Source organism: Pygocentrus nattereri, chromosome 29 (assembly GCF_015220715.1).
Source record: "Pygocentrus nattereri isolate fPygNat1 chromosome 29, fPygNat1.pri, whole genome shotgun sequence".
NCBI classification, from domain to species: domain Eukaryota; kingdom Metazoa; phylum Chordata; class Actinopteri; order Characiformes; family Serrasalmidae; genus Pygocentrus; species Pygocentrus nattereri.
In genome coordinates, this window is record NC_051239.1 from 20266330 (window position 1) to 20292021 (window position 25692).

Genomic DNA, 25692 nt, shown 5'->3' on the forward strand with positions numbered 1-25692 from the left:
ATGTATTAGTCCGCTTTAAAAGTGAAGTGTACTGTACTAAAGCCTCCTATGATTTGGGAACAGAGGAGACCAACTGCTGTAGCTTTGAAACAATTTTTTTTTTTTTTAACACTTCAGGGCCTCATTTGTCCCACTTTTCATTTCATATTGTGTCACAGTGCCATAATGCACTAAATATTTTAATGGGTGACAGGTCTGGAGTGCAGGCAGGCAAGTCTAGCACCCTACCTGTTACTGTAGAGCCATGCTGCTGTAATACACGCAGAATGTGGTTTGACATTATCTTCATGAAATAAGCAAGGCTTTCCCATCTGGATGGCAGCATATGTTGCCAAAACCTGCATATATCATTCAACATTAATGGTGCCACAGATGTGCAAGTCATCCATGCCATGTGCACTAATGCACCCCCATACCATCATGGATGCTGGCTTTTGAACTGTGTGCTGATAACAAACTTGGTGATCTTTAGCCCAGAGGACGCAGTGTTCATGATTTCCAAAAATGCCCCAGTCCATGTTAAATGAGTGTGGGCCCAGAGAAAGCGGCAGTGTTTCTGGATTCTGCAGAGGTTTATCTTGCATTTGTCTGTGTTCACAGCCCATGCAGTGATATCCATAACAGAATCATGGCCAGCCAACACTGGTTTTTGATCTCATCCCTTGCATACAGAGATTTCTCTGGATTCTCTGAATCTTTATGTACGGTAGATGATGAAATACCCAAGTTCTTTGCTATTTTACGTTGAGAACCTATCCTTGAATTGTTACATTATTTGCACGCACAGCCTTTCACAGAGTGTTGATTCCCTTCGCTTCTTTACGCCTCTCTACGATGTGCTTTTTATACCCAATCATGTTACTGACCTGTTATCAATTTTTTTAGCATTACTCAACTTTACTAGTCTTTTGTTGCCCTGTCTCAACTTTCTTTGAAAGGTTCTGCTGGCATATGGGCATATATATTTCAAAAAACAATAACATTTCTCAGCTTCATCTTTGATATTGAATATAGGGTTTAAATGATTTCCATATCTTTGCATTCTGTTTTCATTCACATTTTGTACAGTATCCAAACTATTATTTGGAAACAGGTTTATATAAATTCATTACATATATGACCTGTATTTCATAATTTCACCCCAGAAAGTGTTATGACACGACCTAATCTCAGCAAAAACCTAGGTCACTTGACACTGCTGTTATGACAACTCGTCAGCAAAGTTGCCAAAAACAGCCTTTATGACAACTTCTCAGTGCTGGAATAAGCCTTTATAAATGTTTATGTATGTCATGTTGATAAGGCATAATCATATTTAAAGTGTTACCAAATGTCCTAGCTGGCAAGTTTGTTTACAATTAACCATTTCATATCAAGAAACTCTGAATGTGGGTAGATATTTTGTAGAAATACATAGGAATGTTGACAAATCAATGGAATTTGCTTTTAAAATGTATTAAAAGACCCCATGCATTCCCCATAGTACTATGCCTTACATAGCTATGCCTTAAAAGCTCAGCTTTCGCTCTGTTTCACAATCTGCCTATTTATGTCAAGGTCAGCTATGCCTCTTTGAACCACACTGTGAAATACGTAGCTGAAATATTACAGAGGAGCATGCATGCATTAGGCAAAGCACAACACGAATGAATTCAATGTTAATGTAAGGTCTCTAGAGTAGAATAAACCACTCTTGTTGTCAAAAATGTCAGAGTTGGAAGGCCTTGATGTAATGAATGAGGCTATAGTATCCTGAATTAGTATTCAGGGAGGTCAAAGTCAGCACTTTTAATATTAACTTTGTTTCCAGTGGGTGCTATTATTGTAGGTTAATGAATTCAGCATGCCTGACAGTGCAGTCAACATGAGCTTCCCTTACAGAACAATCTAATCTGGTCAGATAATAACAAAACAGGATAGAAGGCTCTACATTTCTTTAGTAGTTCTAGTTTGGCAGGGAATCTGCTAGCTTCCCTGGACATGTCTTAAAACTACTTTGTGCAGAAAACCAACATTTTAGGCCATAAAACCACTGGAAACATACTGACTGCAAGTAGATAAACACGACAGCTCTGGAGCTGTAAATGCAATGGAAAACCATATTCACCAATGACTGATGAAGCTCTGGGGGTGAAGAGAGGTGGAAATATTTTTATGCCGTTTCCTGAACCCCACACAGACCCATATTAACAATTCAGAATGGTGTGAAACGCCAAGTCAGGCTGTGCAGCTGTGCGACTTGAAGGATATATCCTTCCCTGCAGATGCTTTTCCAGCACAGCAGGGATAAGAGGAGTAACCACTCTCAACATTAAACAGAACATCAGACCAGAGAGGAAGGTGTGCGGAAACAGAGCAGCAGACGGCATAAATGAGAGCTGTGGGGCTCTTCAGTAGAGTACCTCATTAACGTAAGGCTCTGTCATCCTGTAATTACTACTGCAGAGATCAGGGGGGAAAAAACATAATATTACTAGTGAGTGTACTCAAAAATAAACCAAGGGGGCAGTTCGATTTACAAAATCAACTTTGATAATAACAGTTGCAGCTGGCAGAAACACTTGACTCTAAGAATCCACTGCAAATGCTCACCCTAAGTATCTATTAAGTGCAACTGAACTTTAACCCCTTAAAATCCTGGGCTTATTATAAACAAAGGCTTAATATTCAGAAGTGTGTAATAAAACTGGCTATTTAAGGGGCTGAATGTAATAGATTCTGTCAAATCTAACCTAAACCTAGCCATCATTTTAACCTTAAGCTAAACCTAAACCTACACTTAACACTAATGATGTAGACAACAAGCATATTGTTCAATCTATAATCTATAGGGAACTATTCGAATAAAGTGGGACCCAACTGACCCAGAAATATGCTCTTTTGTAGCAAGTTTAGGTTGGAGTTTAGATTTGCTACATAACTTGGAGATTCTGATTGGAATTAAAATGCTATACTACCAAGTTGCAGAATGTGGTTTTGTAGTTAATAGACTAGGCAAGTTAGAAACAAATCTATACGTGACTTATTTGAACAGTGTATACAATACGAATATCATTTAAAAACAATAAAGTGCTACACAGTTTCCATATTTTAACAACGACATCTCATTAAACGTACAACAGAGATGTTGCCGATCTCAAACAAGGCTTCGGTACTGGGCCAATATCAGCAGAAAACGCTGAACTGGACATCAGGGGGAATAAACAGTGAACAACAGAATGAATCCAATCCAGTCTTGTAACACATTTGACCTGAAATAGCAGCAGGTTGTTCCTGTGCACTCATTTGCAACATTTTCTACAGCTTATCCAACCTTGCTACAGTTGCAAGGAGAGGTATGTGATGCTAGAATCCAATATACATGTGATATGCCACAATATTAAGTTAAGTGATACTTTTTTAATCCCACAAACGAGGAAATTCCACCTCTGCATTTAACCCATCCGTGAAGTGAAACACCACTCACACACTAGTGAATACACACACACTAGGGGGCAGTGAGCACAGAGCGGTGGGCAGCCCAATCCGCAGCGCCCGGGGAGCAGTTGGGGGTTAGGTGTCTTGCTCAAGGACACCTCAGTCATGTGCTGTCAGCCCTGGGGATTGAACCGGCGACCTTCTGGTCAGAGGGCCAATTCCCTAACCTCCAGCCCACGACTGCCCAATGTGACCTGTGTCTAAACAGTCAGATCTGGGTTCATGCAGCTCTCCAACCTATTTTAGCATAACTTTTTATGTTTGGTATTGGGAGGATGAACGAGACAAGTAAAGTAAAACAAATAAGCATGATGCTTCCTAATGAGAGGAATCAAATAAATAGCTATTTAATCAGATTTACCTAAAGGATATTTTGGAAGAAAGAGAGAAACAAAAGAGACAAAGGAGTCGAACTTAAATCTCTGTTAAATGTGGGCAGTAAATCGGACTGGGCCACTTTTTCCTGTAGTCTGAACGTAGACCCCAGCAGGTTGAGAAGCATTCTGCTAAGTAAAGACTCACTCCATGGTGCAGCTAACTGTTACAAGGCTTCTACTTTATATATTAGAAAAGTTCTACAAGGTGATATTTGACCTGCAAGTTGTCTGTCAACTAAAGAAGAGTGTGAGCACAGACAGACATTTCATTCTAAACCCGTTAGTGCCACTATAAGCAGGATTTTCAGCAGTCAGCTCTGACAGTGGAAGGACTAAACATGACATGGGCCACAAACAACAACGTAATTCAGGAAACAAGATGATAGTGAAATGCTCTGCAAACAACACTGAGGAAAATCGGACAAATATGGAAATTGCGGAGTTGAACCTGAGATTGTGACAGTATTATGGCTCTACACATGACGCAAAACACTACTACATATTTTGGCCTATTTTTACATTACATTAATCTTCTCAGGATGTGGGTAACATTCACAATTACTAAAAAGGCACAAAACAGCCTCAGAAACACTGCTCTACTCAGACATCCAGTTTTTTAACCGTGGAAAACAGCAAAGTAGGTCAGTCGCTTACTTGTCATCCTTCTTTAATGACATTAGCATTACTCAGACTCTTACTAATCCAAACACTGGATGAAGATAAAACCGTCCAGACTCACTCACTCTTGGTCATCACATCATGTTTACTTCTCTCAGGCTAGGACAGAAAAGCCAAGAAAGGCAATAATGAGCGGTTTAAGAGAGAGAAAAAGGCTTTTATGATTAATAGACCATTCTAAACAGAGAAAGGGATGACCACGTGCCAAGCAGATAACACTTGAGCATGACATCACCGCTGGGAAAACTGTCTGGAAGGACTTGGAAAGGGGTGCAGGCTATTAACTTTGGTCTTATACAAAAGAAAAAAAAAATAGAGAGATTGTTTTCCATGCGTATGTCATTAAACTGATTCAGGATTAATGTAGCGCAAAGATGAATTCACATGCTGAAAACTATATGCTTCTGAAATCTTTGTAGCTTCGCATTTCCTTGAAACTGTCCAATACCTACTAATATGGTCAAGAACGAAAATGTGTTAATCATGGCTTTCTGTAAAATTTTGTACTTTTCCACTATGTTGTAAAGACAAGTGTCATCTTGCCAGTATCAAATCACAACATCTCAACATTTATTTCTATCCATCCATCCATCCATCCATTTTCTAAGCCGCTTCTCTGTCGGGGTCGCGGGGGGGGTGTTGGAGCCTATCGCAGCAGTCATCGGGCGGAAGGCAGGATACACCCTGGACAGGTCGCCAGTCCATCGCAGGGCCATTTATTTCTAGCTAAACTTTTTTTTTCGTGTGAACATGTCATGACAAACGGACCTATAGAATGGTCCAAAATTACTTGAGCTCTGATTTCTATGCTTTGTTAAGCAATCTTGAAAATGTGCTACATAAATACAATGGATTTTTATTTTTATAATTTATTATTACTGCAATTAAATACCATTAAATTAACATACATAATCCTGAAATATGTATCTTTTAATCCCTTTTTTTGTAGTTCATGTAGGGTGGGGAAAAGTAATATTGACCAATAACATCATGTTTCAACTCCAGCTCCCTCCACCCCTACAGCTCAACAGCTTAATGACCTTCCCTACCGCCCTTCACTCTGAAGAAATTCACAGTTGTTATTTGTATGTCACGTTCTGAGAGGCAGCATTCATAAGGCTACACAACACACACTTAAGCCTTTTATGACAACTGACCTTTACGAATATTTAGATGCTGTATTTCCACAAGCATCTGTCATAAAAGCTGCTTTAGACCATTTTATCCCCGAAAATGTTATGTCAACTGACCCCTTCGGCAATAAGTAGTCATACATGTTTATACACTGATATATATATATATATATATATATATATATATACCAAATAATTACAGAAGAGTGTAGTTCAAATACAAAAGCAGTAAACCAAAACAATCATGTGTCTCACAAAGCTTCCTTGTTTCATAAATCCCTCACTTCTTTTTTCAGCCACCCTGTAAACCTTCTATATTTAGGGCGAGCGCTGAAGCACTTGGAACCCATGACTATAATGATGTAAGTGCTGTGGAGTCGAGACTGAATGGCTAGGATGCTGTGGTCTGCAGGGACTGGCTTTGTGGGGTGCTTAAGGAGTGTGTCAGTAATGCACAGCTGTACAGAGAGCTGCCACGTCAGTAAAATCTCCAACATCACAGAACACAAAATACCAAGAGGACACAGCTGTGGGCTGCAGAACGCAGCGTGGCTGTTGCCGAGCTACAGCTGTACTGATTCCACCGTCTCAATGTCATTAGTAAAATTACTTCATGAACACACAAAAAAGAGAAAAACAAAAGTTGTCACTCAGATTTAGAATCTCACCTCAGGCTGTATTGCTTTGAATACAGGTGCATCCATCAAAGTGATCTGGCCCTTTAAGGGAAAAGAAGAAGAGGACAAAGTTAAATATCTGATTAGTTAAGTCACAGCGCTGTTTTATGTTTTCAAATACTAATTTTATTGTTGTGTTGTCTGATCCTATGTGTAGGGAAGGGAAAGGGGGATAAGGGGATGGGGCTGAATGGACATGGGTATGTTTTATATTACTCTACTGTAAATTTATTACTAGTTATATAATTAATCATTTTGACGCAAGGCTCAGTGCCAACTGTTCATGATAGTTGACATGGGTTTTATTGTGAACTGACATTAAATTTGAAGCCTAAAAGCAAAGAAACTTTTTCATGTCCATTTTTTGCTTTTTTACCAAGGGTTCCAATTAGTCTGGGGACAATCTACAGCAATTAGTCTGGGGACAATCTACACCAATTAGTCTGGGGATAATCCACAACTCATCATTCTCACTCTGATCCTCTGCACCTTCAATCTAGCAAATCTGTTCTTGCACATATAGATTTCTATATCAGTATTCTATCCCTGTGTACCGCATCTCATTTATTATCTACCTCAGAATAACTGCACATAGTCTGCCCATTCTCCTCTGACCTCTCACATCAACAAGGCATTTTCGTCCACACAACTGACCGCTCACTGGATGTTTCCTCTTTTTCGGACCTTTCTCTGTAAACCTTAGAGATGGTTGTGTGTGAAAATCCCAGCAGATCAGCAGTTTCTGAAATACTCAGACCAGCCCGTCTGGCACCAACAACCACGCCACGTTCAAAGCCCCTTAAATCCCCTTTCTTCCCCATTCTGATGCTCGGTCTGCACTTCAGCAGGTTGTCTTGACCACCTCCACATCCCTAAATGCAGTGAGCTGCGGCCGTGTGATCGGCTGACTAGCTATTTGTGTTAACAAGCAACTGAACAGGTGTACCTAACAGAGTGGCCGGTGAGTGTATATTTCTTTTCTTCTTAGACATTTATATATATTTTTGTATTTAAATTCTATAAGGGGACTACACACCTAAGATTTTCACTCACTTTCCACCTCTGTAAATGTGATGTCCACAATATTCTCCTAGAAAGGTTCAAAAACTTGGTTGGAATCACAGGGACGGCCCTATCGTGGTTCAAATGTTACCTAACAGAACGTTATCAGTTCATCAGTGTAAACAATTTATCTTCCAATTATTCAAAAGTAAGATTTGGAGTTCCCCAAGGCTCTATTTTAGGACCATTATTATTTACACTATACATGTTACCGTTAGGCACAGTTATAAGTAACCATGGCATTAACTTTCATTGTTACGCAGACGATACACAACTGTACATATCAGCCAAGCCTGATGGCAAATACAGATTAAAGAAAATAGAGGATTGTGTAAAAGACGTGAAAGGCTGGATGTTACATAATTTCCTCTTACTAAACAGTAACAAAACAGAGGTTCTCCTTCTGGGTCCAAAATTGGCAAGAAATAAATTACCAGATTTAATTTTAAATCTTGCTGACTTTCCAGTTACACCTGGATCAGCAGCAAAATATCTTGGCGTTATAATTGATACAGATTTATCATTCGATCAACATACAGGCGGCATCACTAGGACAGCTTTTCTACATCTTTACAACATTGCCAAGAAAAATGCCCTGTCCCTGCGTGATGCAGAAACACTAGTACAGCCTTTATTACTTCTAGGCTAGACCACTGTAACGCGCTACTGTCAGGATGTACGAGCAGGAATCTAAGCAAACTTCAACTAGTCCAAAACGCCGCAGCCAGGGTCCTCACTAAAACTAGAACATCTGATCATATCAGTCCAGTGCTATCATCACTTCATTGGCTGCCTGTTAAATTATAGGGAATTATAGTAAACTGAGACGCTGGTGCTGTCGTCCCGCTGCTCGCACGCGGTCACTCAGGTTTGTGGATGGTGGATTGGAGGGATGCCGAACTGTCTCAGAGTGCTGCTGTGTCTGTGTGTCCTTCTGGTTCTCTCCTGTTAGTTAAGCTGTCATAGTCAGATCTGCCGGAGTCGTTAGCCACACTCTGGAAATGTTCACATTCCCTGTTTTACATACAAACAGACAGAATAAAACTAATTCCCTCTCCCTGCCTGTTTTCCGAGTATACGACCGGCCGGACACTGAAGGACGACTGACTGTCGATACTCCTGCTACCCACTTCAGACCAGCTGCCACCACCTGCCTTGGACTAGCTGCCCACCCTACATTGAAGTTTTCATAGACTCCCAGCTGTTACTACCACTAACACTACTGCTATTAATATTATTAGTATAATCATTTGTAGGTAGTTTGACCAGAGGAGGACGGGTCCCCCCTGGTGAGCCCTGGTTCCTCCCAAGGTTTCTTCCTCAGCTCTGATGGAGGTTCTCCTTGTGACAAAATCACTCGTAAAAAGCGCTACAAATAAATTTTATCTGATTCGACAACAAAGGTGATTTGAGATGTTCCTCAGATGTTACTAACTGAAGAAGTAAGGTTCTGCCACACATCCAAACACTCACAGCGAACTCCTCAGGTGTCACTTTGAGCACGTCAAACACCACCGCGTCATAGCTCTTAGCAGAGTCCAGACTCCGCCCATCCAGAGACTCAGAACTACTGCTGTCCTGCAAACACAGACACACGATATTCAAAAAAACAAGACAATACAATATAAAGTAGCAGAATTCACTGTTCTTAAATTTTCTTAAAGCAGAGCTCAGCAAGGTCAGCATCTTGATTATATTGATAAGACGGAACAGGTTTGTTGTTGAAAGCTACACCATGTAAGATTTGGAGCTTCGGAAACCTTTATGGTGGAAATGTGTATCACACAGAGGAACGTTCTGAAACATCGGCCTTCTTAGAGTGAATGAATCTGATGTTTGTGCGTGAGCTGAAAGCATTCAGCCAGAACTTGGTGAAGGACATGTCTTCTGAGGATGTTCATGAGTTTTATACTATTGTCAGCATATCTTCCTCAGTACAATGTTGATCTTGTATTTAAGACAATCAAGTTGTACCTTTTTGATCCTGTGCATGTGATGTCACTGTATAAAGACTGAAATTTAACATAACAGACTTTTGAATTATGTCAGGCTTTCCAGGGTAACAGAATAGCACCTGTTTTGAACCTTCATCTGCACATCATAAGATTTTAAAAAATTTCAAATTGGGACATAATATGAATCCATGATTTATATTTTGTTCTAAATGTTCATGATTCAAAAAATCTACACAATTCAACTTCAACAGTGAACAGTGAATCAGTTTAACTACTGTTGTCTAACTGAATTACTGCTACGTCTGATCACGTTACACGGAATATAAATGCACAGCTACGTAAGCACAGGGCTTTTATGATTTTATTGACCACCATGAAGTGCCGATCCATTTAGTGAAGTCCTTCCAGTAACATAATTGAATCCATTTTTGGATCTCACATCCAGGAGTAAAAATAGACCTCACAACAGAGGCATGAGGAAAAAAGATATCCACCATGAAATAACTTCCTCGCCAGCACTTTATCTTGACTTGACAGAGGCCTTTGAAGCTCTCTGCATTATCTGAGCTCAAAACTAAAGCTATGAATTTCTTTGCGTGCATCCTTCATTAATACAGAACGTAATTCATTCAGCACATTCACTTGTCATTTCAGCTCAGCAGAGCTCTTAGAAACGTCTATTAATGATGAACGTTCCTTACTCCATATTTGGACCTAGGATTCGCAGTCCTAACATGTATGACACGAATATACACGTAAGTGTATATGAAGCAGAGCAGAAACATTCTGGAAACACCTCAGTATGTCTAATTTAGATATTAATATAAACATGAGCACTTGATTTAGAACTGCTTCAGACTCACAACTGCATTAGCTTTAGCCTTAGCGATTGTGCAAGTTGTGCGGCTGTACACTCAACTGATGAGATGTGAAACGAAATGTGAAAGGTGCAATGAGAACAGTTCTCCAGCTGTCAGGGCCGATAAGCTTCTGCCCATGAGAGCTGACGTCTTAGTCATACTAATGCAGCACACTCTGGGAGCGTGAAATAACCACCAATATGCCTTAAAGACGTGATAAATAGCCATCTATGGAGAATTTCCAAAAACACAGTCTCTTTGAGGACACTAAGGATAAGGAGAAGGTTCAAGAACTTCTAGTTTTTGTGATATACAGTTGATCAGCAGTTTAAGGGAAGATAAAGGAAAGCAAGAGAGTTAGTATTACATGTGTGCACAGACACTGCTATGAAAAAAGTGACTTTAGGTGCAACCTGCAGGCTCTTTATGTACTTTTTTGCAAGAGAGTAGCTCCTGTTTAGATCTTTTGCACATGCATATCATACAGTTTTATGGTTTCAAAAAAAAAAAATTAAAAATAATAAAAACCTGTGACTCATACTGTGTCCTAATTTTGTACTATTCAAAAATTCTAGCCAGTGACAATTAAAATTAGACTTTATTCATTAAAATGGTTCATGTTCTGTTAAGTTCCATACTAACGTATTGTCTGCTTAATAACAATGTCCAAACACCCTGATGAAAATAATCAAAATTATGTGCCTAGCAGACAAAAGTGTGTGCGCGCGTATGTATGTAATACCTGGGTAGTGGCGGAGGTGATGCTGACACTGGCAGGGAGCCCATTCCTCCTGTACATGCTCTCAGCCAGATGAGGAGACCAAGCAGACCTCAGCTGCTCACTGCCAAACACGACCTCGCAGCCATCCCTGCAAAATATAAACAATCTCTCTGACCTTACAGCGATTCGATTTCTGAGGGAAGCAATTCAATGCAATATGAAATCTGAAATTTCAACAAAATTCTACTTGATTCAACTTAATTTAGTTGGGTATGATTCAGAATTATTTTTAAAAATATATACAAGATTTGCACAGTCCTATACCAAAGTCTGACCAGTCAAATTACACATTTTGTTGATTCTCTAATTGAAAGCAAATTAATACGTACAAAGAAGAAAGCTAAATATGAAATTTTAGCAAATTTTAGCATATAATTTGTACTTGCAGAGCTTGGCACATTCGAAGACATTGAACATAAATCATAAAATGTGCCAGTACTTTTTTCAATATGTTAAATTCAGCAAATTAACAGTAACTTTATATGTAATATGTGATCTCAGTGGGGAATGTGTATTGTAATTGAACAGTGGTCCTCAAACTTTAGCATATGACTATATAACAGTTAGCCAATAAGAATAGCTGATACTGACAACCCATGGTGAGGTCTCCTGTTGACAGGGCAAAACCTCTGATGGCTCAAACACTGGGGAACCCAAAATTTGTTGCCCGCTTTCAATCATAGTAGGGGTGCACAACTGCAGTCCTGGAGGGCATCACAGTTTGGAGATTTATGCGCTCAAACAAACTTGATTCAATTTATCTACTAATTGCCAGGTTTAATGGGTGTGTTTGAGCAGGAAATCTACCAGATTGTGCTGGACACAGATCCTCCATAACACCCCTGCTCAACTGTGAGTTTATAAGTTAATACTGAGAGTTTATGGTTTATTCAAGTTCATGGCATGACAGTTAGTAGTGACAATAATCTCTGTCAGCAAAGCACGGTTTAGCTAAAATATACTCATATTGTATAAAATGAAAACTTAAAACATAAAATTACATTGGCTGATATTTCTAAAATCAATACGTGATCAATTTTTAGCCCCTTAAAATTAGTATCAGCCACAAAATTCTCATATGTGCCAAGTTGCAAGAGGAACATAGACAAAAAAAAAAACCCAAACAAGCCTTTTCTGGCTTTACATGTTTGAAATTACACACAGAATTTAGTTTGGCCACAAAATTAGGATATTTTTGCTGAATATTATTACTTATTAGAAATTACTACAGCATTTCAAAATTGATGCAGTTGAAGCGGCACCTTCAAAGCCATGGATCATAATGTATTTTTACACCCCATATATATTAGTCACCATAGTCCGACTTCATCAAACTACTTTTGGCTCAACTCAGCCAAAATAAATGTACGGTTGTGCTTCATCCACATCCTTTCATCTATGCAGGCCTACACCAAATACTACATCCATGTGGATTAAGCTATCCTAACACTACTAATAACTATAACTCACTAGGAGTCAGTATATGACTGCTTGAAGTGAAGACCAAGATGGTTCTAGAAATCAGATTACTCAGTTACTCTGCTTAGTGAGATTCCTTTCCTCAAAAATTCTTGTGTAATCCTCAACTCGTCCAGCAGAGGGAAGGCTTCTACAGCAGTGAAGACTCCTTCCTCTCTCATCACGACTCCTGCATCCTAATGTATCTGCCCTACATTTTGCATGTCTGCCATTTCCCGTTTCCATAAGCCACGTCTCATTTCCAGCATGTGAGTCATACCTATTGAACTGCCGTTCTCTGCTGGGGATGTAAATCATTAATGGCTTTTTGTTTGGCATCACGGAGAAATGCAGAAAAGGCAGCCTAACCCGACGCGGATGGCATTTCTACAGCTTTTGTCCTCTAAATTGCCCCTTGTTACTCGTGGTGCTCCTTCTAACCAGGGCCAGCAGGGCAGACAGGCAGGAAAACGTTGACCGACTGTATCTCACTCCAGATCTGAAACAGCCATCTCAGCACTGTAATAGAGGGATTTTTTTGCTGAACTCTGTAGTGCTGTAATGAGTCACACAGGGAGAGTCCTTGTACTACAGACCCAGAAACATAGCAAGAAATCTGTCTGTGTGCTATGATAGAAGTAGTCTTGTCTTCTTGCAGTCCTCATTCACTAATTTGCTTAGTTTAATTCCAAGTGTATCTCTCTGTAATATAACTAGCACACTCGTTTCCCATTTTTCAGTTACACCTTGCACACCTATTTACAAATAGGTAAGGGTCAGCAATATGATGATATTGATTATTGTTGTGATGGGTCACTTTCATGTTTATATTGTGCATATCTTCAGCCTTCTGACAAACTGCAGGGTTCACTAACTGACTGTAGCCCAAACTACGCCTAATTCACCAACCATCCACTGCCCCACTCATCAACAGAGAAGGGCCAACACGGTCCTGAAAACAAAGACTAGCTTACCTACTCTATAGGCTATTAAAGCTAAATCTAAAACATCTAATATCTAAAAGATTGAACATACCTCATCCTAAAGATTACTGGAGCTCTCTTCTCCTGCCTCTTCTTATCTCGATGTGCGCCTGACTGCTTTCATTACTGTCTGGTTCATTAAATCTCTTTAAAGACTCCATTAAAACGGCCAATAAATCTACAAGTCCATATCCACCAAGTAAACATCTAGACAGATGTTTAGAAAAGTCAGACTAACTTAACTGCTGCGCCTATGACCAGTAGCAAAACCGTTACTTTGTTCCTTACTCTATAATCTAAAGACTGAGATCTTCAGATAATAATATCTAGGGTAACACTTATTGTTTTAAATCACTGTCTCTGAACCCCCTGGTCCTGTTGTTGTTTCCGATGTTTGTTCAAAAACTGCACTTAATTGTTACTGACATCATTTTTTTTAATGGGGTCAAGTTATGACAGGCCTTTTATCTTTTAGATCCGTTTTCAAAGTACTTCTCGTTGGTTTGACTTCCTTTGTTTACACCTTTTGTAAGACACTGTGGATTACAGCATCTGTAATTTGCTTATCTTGCTTGCCACCTAGCTTAATTCACTAACAACAGATTGTACAGATATGAAAGGACACGCTGTATCTGCATGTTCACAAAGATCTAGTCTACATCTAAGATGATATACTCTAGAGGTCTGCACAAGGCAGGTTCACCCGCAGGTCCCACGTGATCTGGTAAATATTTTGCACCCCGGTCATTGCGGCTGGGTGGGGCGGGCTTGGACCACTATTGGCTGCTTGTAGACGTGGACAGGCAAGCAACAAATAAGCTGTAAGTGTGCTGCAGTAAAAAGACGGTAGCAATCACAATCCGCAAAACACGGGAAGCAATAGAATATCCAGTTCATGACTTGTAGCTGAGTTCTTTTGGATTTTCAACCCCTGTCATGGTCTCAGCCTCTGTTTTGGCTTTAAATTGGTTTCAGCTGCCTTGCAGACTTATAGAGATAATAGCTATATAAATATATATAAAGCTGACGCAGATTTAAGTTGCTACACTCATTTCTTTTAGCCATGGCGTGTGGTTGAAGCAGGCAGGAGGGGGTAAGAATCACACTAGAATTTGAAGGTGTGGGCAAACTTGATTAGTGGATGCACCGGTTTGGTGCAGGTATTAATATTTCCTGCACATCAATCTTTTCTCCTGAGAGTGAAAATACAAGGCAAAACAAACATTCTATAGCAGCTAGGATACATACGGATAACTTTGACATCAAGTCAGCTAACATTGGTGCTTTGCAAACTATTTACAAATTGATAATCCTAAAAAAAAAATTAATAATAATACAAGCAACACACAACAGGGCAAAATCTCATTCTAATTTATATTCTGGTGCATTTAGTGGTCATGTAATAGGTCTTAGAGACGTTTTCCTAACCTGGAAGAGAGGAATTAGCTACTGAAAGCACAAGCAAGCAGACAACTGCTACTCCCAGAAAGATGTTACTTCAGCTTATATTAGGTAGACAACGACTGTGTCTAAATTACAGAGCTGTGACCTTTGAAGTCCGCATTTTTTGCTGGGAAATGCGTCTTTCTTCCATCAGAACATCTCCGCATGCACTGATGATCTCAGCATGGGCTAACCGGCTGGCCAGAACTGTGATATAGCTGCAGCCATGGATCCTCAACAGGCCATTTCTTTTGGTTTGAGCTGCAGAGAAAGGCTGCTCAGGTAGATCACTGATGCTGAGGACAGTGCTAAAGATGCACTCTAGTAGTAAGCGTTCTTTAATTAAGACATACCCAACAATTCATTAAGACAATTAGGTGTACACCATTAAAAATAAACATGCCAAAAAGCAGTAAGATGTCGTAGAAGAACCACTTTTGGTTTCCACGGTTTCTTTCAAGAATGATTTTTGTAAATGAGATGTGTGGGCGTGAAGAAGTTTTTAAAAGTTCACAGAACATCCACATAATGCAAAGGTTCTAGAAACTCTTAAACTGGTAAAGAACCACTATATTCTGTGAAGATTCCTTAATCCAAAACTAAAAGGTTCTATACACACACACACACACACACACACATATCTTTTTTTTTTTAAACCAAAAGGGAACCCAGAGTGATTCTGCTATGGTATCGAGTCTATACTACCACCTAATGCTTGTCTGAGCATGCTAAGAACTCAGCCTGGTTCCTCTTTAGTGGTCATGCACAACTGAGAAAGCTAGTAGGCTGTGCTTAGACGCATTGCAGCTTACTAACATGCTATGCAACAAATTTAAATCTTACATTAAACATAAAAAAAAACTATTATGCACTGATAAACTGATATAACTTACAACTTATTATAAAATCTGTTGCTGTTTCATGTCATGATTGATGAACACACCAGCTGAGTCCTTTGAATTTGGAAGAAACTTTCAATGATGTAACAGTCAAGAAATGCATCCTACCTTGACTGCATGCTTGGCTTTGACGCCAAAGAACCACTTTGGCTCTCTGAAGGACCCTTCAATGGATATCTTTGAGAAGTATGAATGCGAAGAAACGTTTTTAAAGTTTAAAGAACCTCCTCATAATGTAATAGTTCTAAAATTAAGAAAATTAAAAGAAAAAATTAAAAGGTAACTAATGAATTAATAGAGGATGATTCATACAAATTGTGTTAATACTAGTCATAGCCTCTAACTATATTCCTACAATGTATACCAACAGGGTGGAATGTTCAGTAAGAGTACACAGTGTTTGAAAACCCAGCAATGTTATCTTGTACTCTCACACCAGCACAGCACCCCCTCCCACTTACACGCTACCACTATGTTGGGGACAGAGCTACGCTGAGATTCACTGAAGGAAGGGATAAAAGGTGGTTGACAGTAAATAAATGTTTACCTACTAAGTGCATCTACAGGACAGATTTGTCTGATCAAATCGCCAATTAGTAAACAGGCAACTCATACAGTGACTGGTCACTTTATTAGGCACCTTTTATCAGGCTCACTCACCATACAGGTGCACTTTCTATCACAACCACATACCATAGTTCATCTGTTTCTCTGCATAGTTTGTTAGCATTTTGTTACCCAGCTGATCATTGATCAGGACCCCCACAGGGCCACTACTGAGCAGGTATTCTTTGGGTTTGGTTCTCAGCACTGTAGTAACACGGACATGGTAATGTCAAGGTAGTGCGTATTGGTACAAGTGGATGAGACACGGCAGTGGTGTGTCCCCTTACTCTCTATTCTGTTAGACATGTCTACGTTGTTGGTCCAGCTTGTAGAGGCAACAGTTCATCTGCTGCTGCAGTCATCCTCTAATCTCTCATCAGTGGTCAGTTTCTGGCCGCAGGGTGCTGTTGGATGGATATTTTTGGTTGGTGCACGATTCTCAGCCCAGCAGTGACCGTGAGCTGCTCAAAAACTCCACTTTACATGAACCCTGCTTAATATGAGGAACATGGACATGACTTATGTCTTGTACCTCCATTTCTTGTTAAGTTACTTGATCTGTTTGTTTCATGACTATTGTTAGTTATATAATTATGGAATGTTTTGCCATTTTGAGCTTGGCCCATTTTTGCATGGGAGTGTATGATATTAGTAACTGTTGAGGCTGAATATTGTCTGGATAATTCATTACAGCTTATGATATCTACTGTTAATGGCTGCTACATCACAACTGTGTAGCAGAACTCAAGTAAAGAGTAACTACAGCATCACTGTTGGGTGTGATCCAACTGTCCGCTATTATGTGTCAGTATCACTGATAAGAATGATCCATTACCCAAATAAGATCTGCTCAGTGGTGGTCCTGTGGGGTCCTGAGCATTGATGAACAGAGTAATGGTACACCAAGAAATTACTCACAGAAAAAGATGGACTACAATATTTAATAGTAGAACTACAAAATACACGTATATGGTAAGTGTACCTGGTAAAGTGACCAGTGAGTGTACAATTGGCCTTAAAAGGCAGAATATAACAAAGAAATTGTATAATTGATTGTAAGGAACTGAATAACTACGCTCTACTATCAATCAGGCTGAAATATTAGTCAGCATTCACTGTGTCTCCATGGGCTAATCTTCCACGCACAATTTGTCTAGGAAACCTAAGTGTACTAATAACAATAACAAAGCTCAACTAATAAAAGTGCTACTCCAAAAGCAGAGAAGAGCTGCAAAACACTAGAACTAATCTGAGGAGACAGAATGGCAAGGATGCATCATCAATCTTGCATTTATGCTTTGCTCACACTGCAGGACAAATCAGATTTGTTTCGTAACCAAACTGTCCGCACTGCAAGTGAACAAATACGATTTGTATGGCCAGACCATAGTCGCAAAGCCATATTGGTTGACATGGTAATAAAAAAGGCATGAAAACATTGAGCAAAAGACCTATATCTATGTGGATTATGTTTTATGTAATGACAACGCCCAGTCAAGGCTCTTGATGTATTTGGGTGCAGAAAACAACAGAAAAGGAAGAAGCTCGCTGTGGCATGCGCCCACCCTCCGAGCCCCGGCGATGACGGCCGAGAGAGCCGGCAGAAAAGCAGGGCCCGAACACTCAGCAGCGAAAAACCTTGCTGAGGACGCCGGGGAGAGAGCTGCGAGTGTGGAGGGGTGGAGCGCAGAGCCCCAGTTCCCCAGAGTGAAGAAAGCTTGAGTGAAAAGACAGTGTTAAGCCAGTGTTTGTTGTGTTTGTATTTGCGTTTTGGAAAATGAAAGTAACGGCTGCTGCTACACTCGCATATGCCATTTTTTGTTACTGTGGTCACTGTGAGCAATACAGTTTGGCAAGGGATCTGGATCCGTAAGTGGAGCAATAGCTGGTCAGAGCGTGTGGTCCTAGGGACTTTTGATGAGGACATTCGTCTTGCTAACTTTAGGATGCACAGGAAAATATTTGAGCTTCTCCTCAGACTACGACAACTCAGTCTTCCACCTTGTGACACACACTTAGGGCAGTCAATACCTCTTGAGTAGTGATTAAGTGACTGAGACCCTTATTAGTCCCACAACGGGGAAATTCCACCTCCGCATTTAACCCATCCGTGAAGTGAAACACCACATACACTCTAGTGAGCACACACACATTAGGGGGCAGTGAGCACACTTGCCCGGAGCGGTGGGCAGCCCAATCCGCAGCGCCCGGGGAGCAGTTGGGGGTTAGATGTCTTGCTCAAGGACACCTCAGTCATGTGCTGTCGGCTCTGGGGATCGAACCGGCAACCTTCTGGTCATGAGGCTAGTTCCCTAACCTCCAGCCCACGACTGCCCCAAAAAGGTGCGGATTGTTTCTGCCCTGTTTCGAACCGGGGACCTTTCACGTGTGAGGCGAATGTGATAACCACTACACTACAGAAACCACGCGGCAGCTGTGGCAGTGCATGGCAGCTGCGTTGTGGTGACTTGAATTCTGAGGGTGTCACCAAACCTTAGTGCATCTATCTGAGGTATGAAAAAACACAGTCTGTTTAATCATAAATGAGGTTTGTGCTGTAGCTGCACTGCTACATGTGTATATCAAGCTTCCAAGGGGCAACCTCCTCCACAAGGTCATTCATGAACTTAAAACGAGGTTTTTCTTGTTGCATGTTTTGATGTGAAGAAGCGCTTGTGCAGCTAATGACAAAAAAATGTTCAAATTTAAAACCTGGTCGCATGTTCGGAAATCCGATTGGAATTAGATTTGAAACCACCTACAAAGGTGGCTCGAATCCCACTGAGGAAAAACCAGATTTAATATGGCTTTTTGCCATTCAGACTATAGAAAATATATCAGGTTTATTGGATTTGACCTGCCTTTGTGAACAAGGCCTTAGCATGTCCTTGAATGAAGTCCACAATGCCGTTTAACAGCAAATCCCATTGAATAAGCCATGCTAACTACAACGGTGAGAAAAATCCAGAATACATAAAAGCCACATGCACACACATAAACACATATGTAATGATGAGCAATAAACCCAAGGCAATATATATCAATTAACAAATGATGTGCAGCCATAGTGAATCTAATTCATGTGTAGTTTATGAACTGCAGCAGATTGGCTGCATTACACTTACCTATTATGGACCGCTGATCTTTACATGGTTCAAATCCACACTCAGGCCATCAGGCCAGACTCTTCACTTTGACAGCTCTGTGCAGCAGGTATGTTAGAAGGTCCGAATGAAAACAGATGCAAATGAGCTGAATGCTCACAATGAGTTGCTGTAAACACAAAATGAACTCATTCTTTCTACCATGATTTGTAACACTTCTTTACGTTCAAGTTCTCTCTTAAAGAAGAAAGTAATCAATGCCAAGAAAAGGTTACTGCAGACAAACTTGCTGGCATAGCCCATATTAGAGCAGATCCATTGGCTGAGATGCAGACATGGACATGGTCTCTTCCACTGTCGGCTGTGACACAGAGTTAGCTAGTTTAATTAGGAACATGTTCAGCTGCTTATATTTTCTAGCAGGTAAACCTAGAATGTTTCCGCCAGTACAACCTGTGAACTGACAGCTCGGTATGTTGAAAGACTGAACAGTCAATGAGGAGTATGCACTTGATTGTTTGTGTGTCCCATGGTGACAAATGCTAACAGTCACACCCTCACCTGTAACAGGATGGACTGACTACGTCTTCTTAAAACTCAAAACACAAAACGACTTTAATTTTAATCAGATTTTGTCATAGATTTTCTTTAGGACATTTAAACCAAACAATAATTTAAACTGCATCTTTGCTTATAAACATATAAAAGGATTTGCAGCTGGCACACAAGTCTACAGGTAAGATTTCTCGGAGTATGAATACATGGTTTTTGTGGACTCCTTGTTGCTTAAAATGTGTGTTGTACATGTATGACATATTGGGAAATAATGACCTTATAATCCACTGAATCCAAAATATAAGACAGCATTTAAATAGTTCTACTGAAATCAATTTAGAGCACAATTTTGGAATAATATCATTTGTTAGGTTTCATGAATATATTTCATTATGTTATTTCTTGGGGACGACATTATACATTCTACTAATAACAGTAAGACAGTATTGGCCTATGTAGTATTTTGATTTTGGCTGATCTGTATTCCTTTATAAATAATGCGAGTCAGGTAAGCATCCTCATAAAGCATCTGAATTTTGCTGCTACACCTACATTTGTATTTAAAAGTCTGTCAAATGACATTTTGTTGATTTTCTAAATGAAAATCCAATGAACAAAAGCTAAATTTCAAGGGGAAAAACTGCTTTTGTTGCACAAGCTTTTTATTTTTGTCTCCAAATATATTAAAATAGACAAGCAACCAGTAATTGTGCATTAAAATGTGCAGACTCTATAGAGGATATGTTAACTTAGTTTCACCTCACAGAAAACATAATTTGACCAGTGATGCCCAAACTTGCACATCAAAGGTTTGTAGCATTATTATGCTTAATTATGCAAAGCAGCTTGTTCAAACTGGTCTTTCATTTATGAATTTAAAATGCCAATTTAGCTGTAAAAATCAGGAACTTTTCGGCCATGAAAATACAAGATCGGTGCACCTCTATTGAAATTTAATGATCACACAAAATACTTCAAGAGTTGACACGAAACTGGTGGCTGGCCCTTGCTGTACAAACTTCTGATATACAACAAGTGTGAGACATCTGTCTCTCCAAGCCACATTTGACCACCAAAACCCCTCCCATCATAAGGCATGTGATGCATAGCTGAAATTACATGCATGAAATGCATGCACCCTAATGTGTTACCACTTCATGGCTGAGCTGCTAGTCACTGTTGATACTAGACACAATTAGCAATTACATACATACAACTCCCCCCACCCGCCCGTCTCCCAACCCCCAATTTTTGGACATTATAATTAAAATGACTCAGAACTGAGACACTGTAAATTATCTCTTATATTAAAGGAGGTATCGAGCAGAATGAAGCAAGATTGGGAGAAGGAAGCCATATTCGTCCGAGTGGAGATGCAGTGTGAACTAGGGGAAAAGACGGGGACAAAGCTGATGGAAATGAGAGCTCACTGTGTAGAGGAGACAACCATCACAGAGTGCTACTACGACACGGAGAGCTTTCTACTGGCCTCTACCCAAACCTGGCTGAGTCAGCACGACGGCCACTGGAGACTGATTCTGGAGCAGAGCCCGGATCACAGTGAACCAAATAAGACGAAAAGATCAGAAAAGGACCAGGATGGCAACGAAATGCTGGACAATCCAACACCTTCAGCAAGGGCAGGTAAACAGGGTAATGCTGAAAGCAAACGAGCACCAACAACACAGATCAAAGATCCAGGTGAAACCTCAAGTCAATCTCAAAGTCAAGTTCAGGATCCATGTACTCTATGTGCCTTTTCTGGTAGACCCAGATATACTGAGCTGACAGACCACATCTCCATCATTAAGCAGCTTGCCCAGTCTCTGTCAGTCTCCATAATCCCAAGAGAAATACAGCACCTTAGCATAGAGAGCTTTCTGGAAACTGCCAAAATCCAGATTTATGACAGCTGGATTAGGAGCAGGAAAGTGAAGTACTCATTGCCTAATGCCTGCTCCCTGGTCGTAGAGACAAACTTCAACTTTCCCAGTGCTGCTCCCTCTGCCGTTTTGATCATGAACGCTGATGTGCTGAACATCAGCACAGAGCTGGAGAAGATGGACAGGTTGTGCACACAGCTGGACCTTAAAATTAAGCCTTAAATCAAGCTGAAGCATATTATGACATTATAATAAGATCATCACAAAACAGCATTTGCCCTGCAGACTCATCCTGAAAACCACCTATGAACGTTCTATAAACAAGAACTGTAAGCTGTGTGTTCGGGTTTATATGAGAATTCACAGGCGTCGTTTCATGCCCCGTTTCACATCAGAGAAAAACTCACCCTGAACACCAACTGCTGAGACATTCATGGTTTCTGGAGCCATTTCCCCTCTTTTTTATATTAGCTTAAAGACAATGCAGGCTGCAGGCAAAGAGCAGCCAGATTAGACTTAAGATCGCTAATGCATAACAGCATTATATGTCATTATAAGACCCCCGCCCCCACCCAGGTAACCTTTGACCATTTCTATTGGTCTGTCAATTAAGACATTTACACAATCAAAAGACGATACAAGGTTTTTGGAGTACAAGTGAGATCATTAAATAGCCACAATGAACTTCACTCCCCAGCTTCTTTATTAGAAACCTCTACTTTGTAGACTGACTGATCCACCAAGGTGCTACAGCCCATCTGTTGCTATGCCCAGTCTGTGTTAGCCATCCTCCAGGCCTTTATCAGTGGTCTAGCCTGGATTTTTAATAAGTAATTCAGCTGGTGCCATAGAAGTATTGCATTTTGATACCCACTGTGTATATGCAAGGTAGGTGTTTCTATTAAAGTGGACAGTGAATGTATAACAGACATCATATAAAGACTACAAAACAGAGAGAGCATTTAGTTACTTAATCCCTTCTACACTACTCCATTCTACCAGTGGTACCCACTTACAGACACTGTGTTAAAGCAAATGATCCTCTTATTTAATTATTTATTAATTAAGTAAATTATTTAATTATTTAATTAATTATCTTTATTCTTGTTTTAATTAGTTCTCTTTTATGGAGAGCAAAACATGATTGTCAAATTGTGATATGACCAGCTGCAAAATGCCACAGTTTATGCACTACATCTTTCCAAAAATATATCACATCAGATGATATGTAAGTTTGTATAAAGTTGTAATTAAATAAAATGAGCAAGCACCCTATGCTTAAAGAATGTCTTATAAACCTGATACACACCATTGTTTTCAGGAAATGTTCCACAATACTGTAGATGGGAACCAGACAGAAAACACATTTCCAGAAAGAAAACTTAATATTTACTTTTAGCTTTCGTGTACTTGCTGCAGGTATTTCCAGCTGCTTCCTCAACAAAGTCTTAAGCATCCAGCGACCAATGGCAATTGCACGTTTTTGACTATTAATACTGCTAAAACTATAAATCAGCATTATTGTGCGACATCAACACATATATTGTCTCTGGGTATACACGCGTCATCCCACACACCACAAAAGACCACAGTAGGTATTAAAAGTAGGGATAAGTCTTTCTCCACCATACACTCAAAATAATGAATATTTCAGCATCTAAACAATAAATGTAAAACCTTCTACCTACACCCTTTTCCTTGGAGTCCGAATTCGTAGTGAGCTGTGAATGAACTACAGGTGGTTAAAAATGTAGGGGACCTATTTTCAGTTACAAATTACACTCCAGGCATTATATAAACACGTGTACTATTTGGCTTGCACTGCTGTGCATCCCCCACACAGTGTGGAACTCAGGATTACTTGGCATCACTCTCAGAAGCCATGGAAAGCAGAATTAAGCTTTTCTTCAAAATTCACTTGCATTTATTGCAGCACTGACTTCCCCCCCAATTTCAGGTTTATGATAATAAACATAAGCAAAGTGATATTTGGAGGGGGAAAAAAAAAAAAGAGTAGAAACAATTTCCCCATTTGAACTATTCCCAAATGGAGTAAACTACTAGTAATGGAAAGGATGTAGTTAGAGAGGACATTTCAGAAGTAGTTTAATATTCTGGTTAAGACGGCACAATATGGACACAATACAGGGTTTTACAGTGCATTTGCCAATTTACATCTCAAGGTTAGGAGAAAGCACAAATGTTTACTTAGACGGTCTGCAGCACTCATAACAAGTGACATTCATTCAGTATTGTTTATAAATGGCATGAGATTCAGTTTTATAGTGTAATCTTGAGAAAGACTGAGAAAAACAGTAAGTCCTAATAATTTCTGAATAAAACTTTGTCATCTTACTGCCAGACAGAAGAAAGTAAGATTTAAAAAATGCATAATAAGCTTGTAGTTTTTTTCTGTGTGATGCTGCATTTTTGATATCAGGAACGCCACGGCTCCTTGGCAAAACATTTACTGTAGAACCCTGAAATTACATATGGTGATTAGTTTGCCACATATTAAAATATCAATATACCTTCTAACGCACTAAAACACATTAGTAAGCCCTCGACATACTTCAGGTTTATTTATTTACTCAAGTAATTTATGATGGTTGGATTATGTGGATGTCTCGATTCATACAAATAGCCAAATGCTCACAGCATTCAATAAAATATTCTGTGAATGGTTATGAGGCTAATTTGCATATTGCACTCTTGTGTAAAAATAGTATGGTGAAGCCTGACGTCACAGCATTTAAAAAACAATATACTGTGCACCACTAACTCACACGCAAGCACTTTCATAAGGTTCTCCACATGCCTCTCGCTGCATGAACCCAAAGGCCTTGCTTTCAGCCAGCACTTACTACATGAAAGGACGGCATTAAACAATAATTAGGCTCAGCGTAAGTCTCCACAGAGATGCTGACTTCTGAGATTAAAGAAATATGAAGGAGTCAGTTTCTTCACAGAAAAATATGAAGGGACATTTTGACTGAAAAATAAACAAATGGAATGATGTGATAGAAGTACGCTTTGCATCTTGCCTCCACACTATTCACCACAGTACTGAAGGACAATCCATACAATACATACCAGTGTTTCCCTTACGGACACAATGTATGCTCCTAATCACTGCACTGCCCTCTATAATCCGTTTAATGGTTAAAGATTTTGCAGGAATGGCCAACAAGTGTGATTCAGAGGCTAATTTTTAAATGATAGAGGATAGCAGTATGAACCGTTATACCCATATATTTCCATCTCACGCCATTTCATACATGTATATATATATATATATATATCTTTTGCTGCTTTGACAGTCTTCCACTAGATTTTGTAACACACCAGACACTTGTTTCCATGTACACACAAGAGCATTATGCTGGGCTATAAAGCCCAGCTTGAAGTCAGTACTCCAATTCATCCCAAAGGTGTCGGATACAGTTAACGTCAAAGCTCTGTGCAGGCCAGTTAAGTTCTTCTACATCAAACCATTTCTTTATGGACTACATCATGGTTAAATTTACATTATGCTGGGAACAGACTATTCGGCAGAGTGTCACTCTACCAAGGGGTCCAAATCATGAACAAGGACATAATGTGTCACTGATGCAAAGCACCAGCATGTAGTACTGCCATAGTAATGCATTTTGTTTTCTAACTTTACCATAGCCCCACTAACTAAAGTAGGTTGGGGTGGAATAATGTGAGAAAGCGAAATACATCATTATGCTTTGTTCTGGGGACGGCCACACACTGGG

The 25692-nt window shown here is 39.8% G+C and overlaps 2 protein-coding genes and 1 non-coding gene across 4 annotated transcripts in view; 1 reads left to right on the forward strand and 2 right to left on the reverse strand.

Moving 5' to 3' along the window:
- The window catches only part of ralgps1 (Ral GEF with PH domain and SH3 binding motif 1), a 154771-nt gene that overhangs the window by 126565 nt on the left and 2514 nt on the right, over positions 1-25692 (reverse strand). For both annotated transcript variants that reach the window (XM_017684597.2, XM_017684598.2), the window contains exons 2-4: positions 10962-11088; positions 8878-8982; positions 6334-6384 (exon numbers count right to left, since the gene is read on the reverse strand). In XM_017684597.2, coding sequence (XP_017540086.1) covers positions 6334-6384; positions 8878-8982; positions 10962-11018 — 213 coding nt within the window. In that variant the 5' untranslated portion in view covers positions 11019-11088. The remainder of the gene's footprint in view (positions 1-6333; positions 6385-8877; positions 8983-10961; positions 11089-25692) is intronic.
- On the reverse strand, positions 18741-18813 carry trnav-cac. The gene has a single exon. It is a non-coding gene; the product is annotated as a tRNA-Val (tRNA).
- si:dkey-191c17.2 (uncharacterized protein LOC100005628 homolog) lies at positions 21352-22153 on the forward strand. Its single transcript, XM_017684590.2, has one exon. It carries the CDS (start codon positions 21377-21379, stop codon positions 22151-22153), a length of 777 nt encoding a protein of 258 aa, XP_017540079.1. The 5' UTR covers positions 21352-21376.

Coding starts and splice junctions, on each gene's coding strand:
- si:dkey-191c17.2 (XM_017684590.2), top strand. CDS start 21,377: ATGAAGCAAGATTGGGAGAAGGAAGCCATATTCGTCCGAGTGGAGATG.